Source organism: Ascidia mentula, chromosome 4, assembly GCF_947561715.1.
Source record: "Ascidia mentula chromosome 4, kaAscMent1.1, whole genome shotgun sequence".
NCBI classification, from domain to species: domain Eukaryota; kingdom Metazoa; phylum Chordata; class Ascidiacea; order Phlebobranchia; family Ascidiidae; genus Ascidia; species Ascidia mentula.
The window spans coordinates 17,645,780-17,657,168 of NC_138569.1; the positions used below are offsets into that span (position 1 = coordinate 17,645,780).

An 11,389-nucleotide genomic window follows, 5' to 3' on the forward strand; every position below is an offset into this window, starting at 1 on the left:
TTCATTCGTAAGCGGGCTGAGAGAAGAGGTGCTTTATTCACAGAGTTGGCAATTCAGTTTAGCTGGTAAAAAGTGGCCGAGAATCAAAATTGTAAGGTGTGGTTGGGTGTTGTCAGAAACGAAGGTCGCCTGTTTTGATGCGCTTATGGTGTGACTTATTTCGTAGTTGGACAAAAGCGCCGTATTTACCCTCAGATTTCAATCAAGTTTTAGGCCTTTTCACCAGTCAAGTTAGAGATTCAGCTTCAAAGCGGTAATCAAGAGATTACTATTCAACGCCAAATGTAGAAATCAGTGGACCGTGTCGAACTACATTCATTGACACCGACTGCCAGTTGTACTTGACTGAATGTAATGAGACGGCCGCACATGGTTCATGCGCGAACTACGCACAGGAACAAGTCAAAGTGAAGACAGCGTTTGATTCGACTTCCAGCCAAGAAGTGAAATTGAACTCTTCGCCTGTAGCTGTTTATCACATTTTCAAAACTAAACATGAGAAAGAGATTTGTGTTTGCAGTTCTGGGCGTTGGAGAAGCGCGCCACAAGACGCTATAGCCTGGCGGTTTGACTGTTTGCTGAACAATAGGTCGCGGTGACTGGGTGTTAATAATTCACCAGGAGCTCGTTTACTCCCGCAGTGGTGCACAGAACGGCTGTAGAAAAACAGCGGGGAATAAGAATAAGTTTACGATTAGTGAGGGATGGAGTAGTAGGCAGGCGGTCTAAAACAATCACATGGTATTGTTTGGCCTCAGGGATTATCGTTTTGAAGCCATAAGGTTCAATTACAGTCGGAGTCACGAGCCATTGCTAATGTTTTTCTAGACACCATTCTAATATCAGTGCTGCTGCTGCCTAAGGGTTCAATTCTTTCATTACAGGACTGGCCTTCTTGCGACATTTACTGCTTGTTTTGGAAACACTTGTTCAAGTAAAAGATGGTGATCAGAGTTTATTGGGCAAGCGTAACTGGAAGCAGAAAGGTCGGTGTTTTTCTAATTCACATTTATAAGCTCTTACTGTATCCTGTATGTTTTGAAATGTGCTGTAACTGCCGAGGAGTATATTTTCGATCAATTGGGGAGTAAATTGGCGAACATTACGCTAGAGGCCAAGTATATAGTTTGGCTTCCTGGTGCCTTTGGGAGAAGCACGTATCAAAACATTTATTTTAGGAAATATAACGATCGCTCGGCGCCATTGCCTGTGAATGACGATAGGATTTTTTCCAAGCTTAATGTGCAAGTTATCGATTTTTCATCCCCGCCCCTGCAAGAGCAAATGGTTTGGTGTGACTGTACAAAATAAACACTGAAAACTGATTGTACGCCCTGTGCATATATGACAACTCGCATCGGCGTGCAGCATGTATGTGATGCACAACACTATCGGTAAACATAGCGTTGTTTCCTCAGCAAAATGCATGCGATAATAAGCCCACAAATGTTACAACCCAAATTTTCCGAGAACTTTGATGGCAATTGATTGGAATCCTCAGGTTAAACAGAGTGTCGGAACATGTTGCCACCTCCGCCGCTGTTACCAAAATTACCGCACACAAGTGGTCCTTGACGAACGCCAAATCTGACCAATTGAGATAACGAGTACCGTTGATTTTCAAATCTTACGTGCCCTCTCAACATCTGTATCGGTTAATAAGTTTTGCGCGCTGGCGAGGTGGAACGGTCAGTCGCCTGATGTTGACAGAAACGAGGTCCGACATTTTGATATGTTGACATTTGAAATAAATTGCCATTCAACGTTAGCTGATATGACGTCACCTAAGACCATATACAACCACAAAAGCTCCACAAAGCAGATGAACGAGCAAATGTTACGTTGGCTTTTAGCGTGGTGATCGCTGCCAAGTCGTCTGCGCCCCGTGAGATTGACTCAAATGTTTCCTGAAGGAGGTGGTTGTGGGAAAAACTCCAATTTAAACCACGGTCTTGTTCTTCTCGCGTACACTTTATCGTAGAGCCGTTGTTACATGAGAAAATGAGATGCATATACGATATAAAAGCGATGTTAATCTGCACATTCTGCTGTAACTTCGATCCATCGTATGTTCGCACGTTCATGCATGTTTCATGAATGGTCTTTTGCGCCAGTGCCCACGGTTATAAAAAGGATATCGAACCTTGGTGAAACTACAGCAGCAACCTAGCAGACAAATTCCTATCAGGGCTATGAAAAGGCCCAAACAATCTAATAAAACCAGCAATAAAAGTTGTGGCCACTTTTATTTTGCCTCAAATAACAATCCTTTTCATATCAAACAGAGATTTTATTTTACGTTACAAAAACCAGACCGTTTATTTAACGTCGCAAACCTTCAGCGCAAATATCCGGAAGTCGGCATTTGTCATTCTGTGCAATTCTAGCGCGCACAAATCGAACCTTTGCCGAACCAGCGAACGGTTTACCTGCGTCACTGCACGCAGTAACAAAACAATAAATTATTCACGCTGACCGGTTTATGACGCAAAATGATCGTTGCAACAAATTTAATCGCCAAGCTGTCATCATATATAGATCGACGGAGAGCAGACTCGTCTGCGCTACTTGATACAAAACCTGAAACTCGAGTCCCAATGGATCGACATAACCACTAACACAAATGTTCGGGAGCAAATGAGGCGAGAGTGCGGGAATCCGAAGGCGATTCCCCCGCAGATATTCAAGGACGACGTTTATCTTGGTGTAAGTATTCCATTAGCGTTTAATTATTTAGCTGCAACAGCCAGGTTACCATTGCCCCTTCTTTATAAACTGTACGTATTAAAAAATCGCATGCATATATGAATAACTAAAGTATGTTCGCGGTATTGTAATTTAAAGCCTTTACAAACACAATTCTGACTTACAATAGCCGGTAATCTCCTGGATCTGAATAACGTTGGATACGCACTCTGCTGTAGAGGCCGTGCGAAAGACCTAATTTCAAATTCTTGTTAATTTAATGACATTGCCATTGGAAGGTGTGGTTCATAAAAGTGCACTATGGGTAATCACAAATCGTATACCGACAGAACATCATAATTCAGGGAACTGGGCTTTAAACGTCTATAACTAGAGTGATGCAATACAAAAATCCTTCTCTTGCTTTCTAGGACTCCGCTGCCATGGAAGAATTCGTTGAACAGGAACGGACCCACGAATTTTTCCGTACTGATAAGCCGGCTAACAGCAGTGGTGATTCGGAGAGCCCTGTAACACCCGTTATCACACAAGTTACAAACAGCGCCAATATCACGACCACAGATGACCCTCCTAAGCCCGACAACCAGCTCGTTGCACAGAACGGGCGACCTATTACGCCAGACAGTGGCTCGGAGAATGTTGGACCATCTAAGCCAGCTGATATTCCGCCGCCCACAAGAAAAAGCGTCCTCGCCAGAGTTGGAACTTTCGAGTCCATTGGAGATCCTGAGACAAAGGCAGACAAGCCAAAAGTTGTATTTACCAAGTCCAAGAACACTGACAGGCCGACTAAGCAGATGGACGAGGAAAGAAGACGAAGAATACTTGGTCTTTCGGCAACTGCCAACGAGTCAGACCAGCAAGCTCTTTCCAATGGAGTTCAGTCGTAATGGACAAACAAGATGCTTCCTTGCTCTGTTTTAAATGCAGTTAATACTGTTATTGCTAGCACTGTATCGAGATTTTGTGAATCAACTTTACGCATATCTTGTATTGGTCGAGTGTATATACATAAACGTGCGTGATATTGTCCGCTGTTTAAACGAGCTGCTTCGAATCTGGGACGTCATTCATGTTGTATTGTTGTATTACAATAAACGAAATACTTTAATCAGGAACAAAACAATTATTTTTTCTTCTCCACGAGCCACACCTCGTTGCGCTGATTGAACAGATGGTAAGGACCGTCATAGCACGCCATGTAGAACGACTTCAGGTCGATGGTTGACGTGTCAATGTCGTTCCGCAGTAGGTCGCTATAGAGCAGATATACGTTTTGCCACCAGTCAGTCTCAGTTGCATAACCAGAAAATGCCCTGGAAAAACACAAGCAAAGTCTTACTTTTTGCCCTTTTGCAGCGATTTTACAAACCGTATGTGGTGCAGATTATAATTCGTATGTTTCTAACAATATTATTACCTAACGTAAGCTGTGAGTGGTTGGCGTTCTTCGATGCGAAGTAAGGGGTTTGTTGGGATCGGAGGCCGAGCTTGAAGGTTAGTCGGAATGTAGAAGGACATTTGCTCTTTGGTGCCAAACAAGGTTGCTCCAATAGTGACGCGAATTTTGACAGGCACTGTCATGGGTATGATGGCACCTAACCACGCACCAAACACAACATACATGACAAACTGCCTAACTTAGATGTCGCACTGCAGCACAATTGCTCTTGCATGCAGTGTAAAATGTTATAAAAATGTTTCTTCCCCGTAATACGTTCTTACCTGCTGAGTTTTGCCCTTGTATGTAACCAAAAAGGCGCAAAAATGCCGTTTTCATTGCATCTGCCAAATTGGGACCAACAACATCTGTGCTTGGCCAATTTGCCGCTACATAACATCTCACCTTATAAGTTTTGTCCTTAATACATAGAAATTGAAGGGTTGCAATAAATATATAAACAGCATTCCCACACCTCTGGTTGATTTGAAGCCAGCGTCCATTCTGGTTGATCAAACCCGTTGTAAGTTTTTTTGCCAAGTACCAAGATTAGAAAGTAACTGATACAAAATACAAGCTTGAAAAACATGGCATTAGAATCTTTAGTACATTTGTATTAACAAACGAGGGTAGAAAGAACAGGGCTCTTACTGAATTGTGACTTAAAGCAAGTACGTCTTGTGCGACTAGAAATTGCTCGTCCCGCGCTGATTGTCTGAAATTACAAAGCAAGCTTTTTAATCTGCCTTTAAGGGAAAAATGACTAGTTTATCTTAGAAAAATATGAATTGGGAATTACAGTAGAACACCAACACAGGATCCTAAGTAGCGCAGAATGCAAAAGTTTTTTTCTTTCATTCAGCAAATTTCTCTTTAACATGTTTGGCGCCATGGAAATCCTGTGTAATGCAGCATTTAATGTTGTTTATAACTTGTCAAATCATAACTTGATGAATTACATGGAACAGATCAGCGAAGTGGAGCTAGAGGACCATTTTAACTAAAATCCGCGTGGTGGAGCATTTTAAATAACATCCACGTGGTGGAGCTAGAGGGCCGTTTTAAATAACATCCGTACGGTGGAGCTAGAGGACCATTTAAAATAACAACCGCGTGGTGGAGCTAGAGGACTATTTCAAATAACATCCGTACGGTAGAGCTAGAGGTCAATTTTAAACAACAACCGCGTGGTGGAGCTAGTGGACCATTTTAAATAACAACCGCGTGGTAGAGCTAGAGGACCATTTCAAATAATATCCGTACGGTGGACGTAGAGGACCATTTTAAATAACAACCGCGTGGTAGAGCTAGAGGACCATTTCAAATAATATCCGTAAGGTGGAGTTAGAAGACCATTTTGAAAAACAACCGCGTGGTAGAGCTGGTGGACCATTTTAAATAACATCCGTGTGGTGGAGCTGGTGGACCATTTTAAATAACATCCGTGTGGTGGAGCTGGTGGACCATTTTAAATAACAACCGCGTGGTAGAGCTGGTGGACCATTTTAAATAACATCCGTGTGGTGGAGCTGGTGGACCATTTTAAATAACATCCGTGTGGTGGAGGTGAATCAGTTTTCTTCAACGTTTTTGGCGTTATGAAAACTTTTAATGTAGTCCAGTAAATATTGCACAGCCCATTTCTTGTCACAAGAGAAACAAACTTATATTTCCCACAAACACGCTCCCGGTACATGAATTTAGGTATAGCTAAAACAGAATACTTCAGTGTTACTCAGTATTTAATGTTGTTAATGTCATAACTTAATGACTTGCATGAAACCCTTCAAGTTTACGTAACCCCTGGAAGTGCTTTCCGGGACACGGAACCCAGGTTAAAGAGCTCTGATTTAGCACAATTTCAGTAGTTATTAAAACAATGCAAACCAAATTTACAACTACCGTTAGGTGGCACTTTGAGTCAAGCGGGAGACTCGTACTTCTTTTTAGGAAATCATTTTTTTTCTTTAACAGCTGTGGTGTTTATTGTGTGGTGTGTGCAAGCCGGCGCTTAGTTGCACATTTCAAGTTTGCGGGGGTTTTTGGTGCTAACCATACAAGAAAAAACCTGTGAGCGTGGTTTCTGCGGGTGCGTGGGCAACTAGGATTTGGCTTTTGGATGCTTTTAGCTTGTATGTTTTGTGTTTTTTTCATGAAGTTTTCATGATTTTTTTACGTAAAAAAGCACAGTGAAAGTGTTTTTTTTAATAAAATATTTTGTTGTTGTTTTACTTTTTTATTAAAAAACATCACAAACAGAAGTTGGATCAGTGAGTGTGTTTTCCATTGAATAACTGTTATAGCAATAGCATTCTATGGTTTGATAAAAACAAAGAAATTGAATATATATCCAGTTTAATTATAATAACATATTTTTACTTTTTTTAGTTTTTTTTTTTTATTTTAACATAATAAATATTTAAATTGCTGATTGTATGTGTATTTATAGGTTTTATCTCTTGGTAATATGATTTATAAATTTAAATAAAAATTAAGATATTAATTTATATACAATATTTATTTTTAGCTACTTTTCTTTTAGGACGAATTGTAATTATGTCCTGACTTTGTTGCATAATGTGCTACTTTTTGTTGCTTGTTTGATTGTATGATTCTAACACCACATATTTTATTAAAAAGTTGTTGCACCAAAAATAGAATGAACAAACTAAACAGTCTTACATTGTGTTTTGTTATTGTGTTGGCCATTGGACAAGCAGTTCAGCCAAAACAGGTAATCATTTATTTATATTCGAATCAATTAGCCTAAATTGTGATCATTATTATTTACATATCAATAATTAAGTTACGTTCTGAAAACAAATGTATCCCGTATCATTTTAGAACAAAAATGAACCTAAAGATGGTGTGTATGAAGAAACAGAGATTTTTGATGAGGAGGTTGTGGAATTGCCTCCTGAAATAGAGCAAGGGTCAGCTCGAATAAGCAGGGTCTTGGATATTGGTGATGGAGACAAAGCTTGGGTGATTGATGATGCAATTAAGGATTCAATAAAAAGTATCTACTTGAACCTTATACAAGGAAGGGAGAATCCAATCAGATACACATTTATGCACATGGTAAGATAATAAATTTACTTAAACTTCAATTTAATAAATTGTGGAACATTGTGTATGTGTAGAATTACAGTCGTGCTAACCCAGATGTAGAGTGGAATTATGGCAGTGCCCCATGGGTGAAACCACTGGATATCAGCTATTTTAGGAATCTTTCTGTGTGGAATGATCTTCAAACAATTGTAGAAAATGCCCTTAAGAAGAAGGTAAGTCAAAAAATATATTAATTTTTACTTTATGTTTCACTTTACATTTGATTGGTTTTCAGGTTAAATTGGAATATGGTCAGTTCGAGTTGTTGCGCGCATTGGATGCCATGCCACCACATGTAAATCAATATTGCGCCCCGAACAGATTCATTCTTACTTTGTTTATGGGAAACCAGTGGAGATTAAACAACTATGGCCAGGTTAGCGTACATTATAAAGATGGTGGGGTTTTGATTTTGTGTTCAGCAGTTTAAAGGACCTCTGCATATGTTTTTAGGTGTCATTCTACAGCGAAATGCACAACCCAAATATAACTGACAAATCAAGACTGGAAATTACAGAGAGTGTTCATCCCCATGCATATCGCGCTTTGCTTTGGCCATCATGCCACATGGCACTCTTTAGAGCTCCATGTGTCAACTATTTCAACCATCTACCCTACATTAACTTTTACTTGACAACTGACTTGAAAAGTGAAGGTGTGTTTTAGCAAATTACTTGAGAAAACAATGGCTATTTATAAAAATTCACGTTGATTAGAATTTGTTTGTAAATGTTAATCTTATTCGCAAGTACTTCCCTGCATGCTTATGAGTCATTGGAAAAGTAGGTGGTTAAGTTTCCTAATATACGTGACTGCGTGGGCTTCTACAAGCAATATGGCGAGCCGCAATAAGGCTTTTCCGGTTCTCTGCCATTGTTTGAGGCGCCGCTCTCTCGTTGAAGTTTTGTTTGTTTCCTCGTCTGCCATCTTATCCGTAATTTCATTCCTCACATAAATCGGTTTAAGTTTTACTGGATATTTGAACTATTTTTATGTACTAAAACTTATTACATTCCCTTTCGTGCTAGGGATCACTGTTTCGCCTTCCATGACAAAGAAAGCGGAAGAGGAAACAGAACAATTTTCCGAGTTTTCTTTTACCAACGAGGACGCGCAGAGAGAAGTGGATTACGGCAAATGTTTGACACGAACTTTCTACGACCGAACCAAGGACAGGTGGGTTGGATACGACTCAAAAACAAAACATCTGTATATGTTAACTTAGTTTTCCACCAATTTCGAGTGTTCGTATTTTGTCGTAAAGCGGTGAGCCAAACCCAGAACAAGTCTTTCATATTAACTAGTGCCGGATTAATTATTAGGAGTACAAGACCCGTGCCTAAGGGCAGCCAAAAATCCAGACCACCCATATAACTTTATTATGTAAGTTCAGGATTAAAGTTTTTATAGAAGGGTCTACTAATTCCTCTTAGCATCCTAAGTAAAATTATTCTTAAACTTAACTACGAAACATTCATTGAGGATTTTGTGTTTTTGATCTGGTGTTTTAAGCCTTATTCTTAATGTACGCAATATGTGTATTTTCAGGCCACTTGTCACGATTTGCCTTAGGGCCAATAGGCCCTAAATCTAGCATTTATGTTAATATTAAAATATATCCCGACCGGTTCACACTCATGTCACGACTCTTATTCGTTTTCTTACTCCAGTCCTGTCTCCGCTATTTACTTACGTGACGGTTTCGACTTATTATTATTTTAGGTTGGAACATGTTAGCAGGTGTCCATGTGGACTCCCACGCATAAAGCGAGTGTTGCGCATACATGTGGGCTACACGCGTGTTTAAATCCTACTTACTGTTAATTTCCATCTGTGTCTTTTCTTGTCTTGGTGGTTGGCTTAATCCTGCTTTTCTTGTTCAGGCCTATTCATATTTTTGACGGCCTATTCACGAGGGAAGAACTTCTTGCATGGCGAACACACCTTTTTAAAGTAAAAGGCTTTATGAACCCGTATGATCCTGCTCCACTGCAGGATCACGACAACGTTCAGTGGATGTCGTCGTACAACGTGGGTACCTTGCACTACATCTTAAGCCTGTGACTGCCACAAGAAGATGGCGTTGTTTGTCGAACCGTTCTCTCAGTTAAATGCAAAATTTTCTGAAAACTTTTTCGACCATTATTTACCCTTGCCTCCATACTAGCAATGTTTTTTTATGTCAATACGTTGACCTTATAACCAGAAATTCACATGTTGCTATACTTTTCTTCGTTTTAGTTATATTTTTTACCACTAAGAAATTGGCAATAGAAAAAGAAGTTTGGTTGCATGTGCAGGTCGACAAGTTCCTGCAGACCGATATGTGGCCGCGCATTCAAGGCTTGCTCAAGTTTGTTTCCAACGAGAGCGAGTGGAGTCCGTACGATGTTGCTCTCAACTTTATTCGCTCCGCTGATCATACAAGGATCCACCCAGACTCCGAACCACATCAGGTACCTGACTACTGGAATCACTTTTGCGCGCTTTCCGACTTTTTTCAACATCAAAAAAGCGTTGTAGGTCGACATGCTTCATTTAACATGTGTTCTATAATCTTTCTAACGGATTTACAAAATCTGATGCAACAGTCTGATTTTTGTCAATGTTTTTGTCCCTTTGATGTACACATAAGCTATGTCGACGTGGAATGTGAAATACTGCAGCAATATTTCCTTTTTCAGATAGAGTATACATTGCTTCTCTACCTGAGCGAGGGGATAAAAACTTCCGACTATGGTGAGACTTTGTGGATGGTGAAACGGAATGATGACGGTGTGCACGATTTTCTCGGTCCTGGTGGTGATTTGTACGAAAGTATCGCCGCTGTCGCTCCTAAGTTTGGACGAATGGTCATTTTCCGAAGTAAGGCGTATTCAAGTTATCGTGTTTGGCTTGGACTGTACGTGATAAATGAAATTCTTTAAAAGTGGATTGTTGCCATATAGACAACATCGAGCATTCGGCCCACCCGCCCGCAACTCTCTTTCTCGGTGGAAGATATTCGTTCGCTGTGAAAGTGAGTCGTAATGCTCGTCTTGCCTACGTGAAGAGAATCTACGAAGGAATGGAAAAGATCGAACTTTCACCAGTACTAACCAGAGTAAACGAGTAAGTCTTACTTTATTCAACATATGAAAGTACATGTAAAACATATGAAAGTGCATATTATGAAGTGGAGTGGCGCATGCACATGTTTTGTATTTTGTTGATAATATTTGCTGGTTTCAGGCAACTGCAAATGGGCCAACACGATAATCCGACAAAATCTGCATTAACGGACGATCATTTGAAAAAACTGTACAATAAAATCAACGCTATGGGTATCACGGCAATGAAGGAGAACTACGCAAAAGAACTGGAGGAACCATTTCAGCTTCATGTTCGGCCTAAAAACCTTTAGTTTAAGCAATTTGTAAATTTTGCGGTTGCCTTATGAGATTATATGTGTGTTTTTCTCTAGAGACACTAAAGTCTACGCGAAAGCTTCTTCTTTGTGATGGTTCACAAATGCTGCCTTCACAGAAGTTTTAGATAGTTATGTAGTTACAATCGAGACAAACAAAGCTTGGTTTAAGGATTATTGCAACATTCTAGTGAATGGTTCAGTCACTTCCCGCAATCCATTGCTTCAATTTCCTGCCCGACAATTGCCAACTGTTTTGCGTACGTGCATTACTGTTACCGCCACCGTATGTTGCTTACATTGGGTTTTCAAAGCTGTTTGTCGGTTATTTCTTTCATATTTTAACAACTGAATAATATATTGGTGATCATTTCGCGTTGCGTATTCTTCGCCCCTGAATTTTACGTTTGGCACCAGATCACTGTATATTTCTTAGCGTTCGTGCAATTTTTTGTTGCTGTGCATTGTTTTAGGAAACAGAAAAAGTTGCCGTTTTGATCATGCTTGTTTCGTTGGAGATTTCAGAATGATTTACACATCTGAGGGAAATATTTTTTTCCTATGCGTTGTTTTAATACTACGGAATAATGCTTTTTTAAAAGATTAACCGTATGTGTACAAGAAATAGGTCAGAGTGCGCAGTGTATTTTAACAGCATTTGTTGATTACACGAAGTACAAAACACCATGCTTCTGCGCAAAGCAGTAACAAAAGGCGCAGGTTCG

The 11,389-nt window shown here is 40.0% G+C and overlaps 3 protein-coding genes across 3 annotated transcripts; 2 read left to right on the forward strand and 1 right to left on the reverse strand.

Moving 5' to 3' along the window:
• The first annotated feature begins 26 nt into the window (after positions 1–26).
• On the forward strand, positions 27–3,815 carry LOC145897832 (uncharacterized). The gene is made up of 4 exons (XM_082986281.1): positions 27–206; positions 885–986; positions 2,539–2,706; positions 3,117–3,815. Exons 2-4 carry the CDS (start codon positions 942–944, stop codon positions 3,594–3,596), a joined length of 693 nt encoding a protein of 230 aa, XP_082842407.1. The 5' UTR covers positions 27–206; positions 885–941; the 3' UTR covers positions 3,597–3,815.
• A 17-nt stretch (positions 3,816–3,832) lies between these two features.
• Positions 3,833–5,540, reverse strand: LOC145898216 (heme-binding protein 2-like). The gene is made up of 6 exons (XM_082986646.1): positions 5,443–5,540; positions 4,799–4,862; positions 4,623–4,724; positions 4,432–4,567; positions 4,127–4,304; positions 3,833–4,022 (listed from the first exon to the last, which is right to left on the reverse strand). The coding sequence occupies exons 1-6, from the start codon at positions 5,538–5,540 to the stop codon at positions 3,833–3,835; spliced, it is 768 nt and encodes a 255-aa protein (XP_082842772.1).
• Positions 5,541–6,787: 1,247 nt separating this feature from the next.
• Positions 6,788–11,162, forward strand: LOC145898750 (uncharacterized). Its single transcript, XM_082987335.1, has 11 exons — positions 6,788–6,881; positions 6,992–7,228; positions 7,291–7,431; positions 7,494–7,634; positions 7,712–7,913; positions 8,287–8,434; positions 9,142–9,289; positions 9,559–9,714; positions 9,943–10,123; positions 10,207–10,369; positions 10,490–11,162. The coding sequence occupies exons 1-11, from the start codon at positions 6,807–6,809 to the stop codon at positions 10,659–10,661; spliced, it is 1,764 nt and encodes a 587-aa protein (XP_082843461.1). The 5' UTR covers positions 6,788–6,806; the 3' UTR covers positions 10,662–11,162.
• The last annotated feature ends 227 nt before the right edge of the window (positions 11,163–11,389 follow it).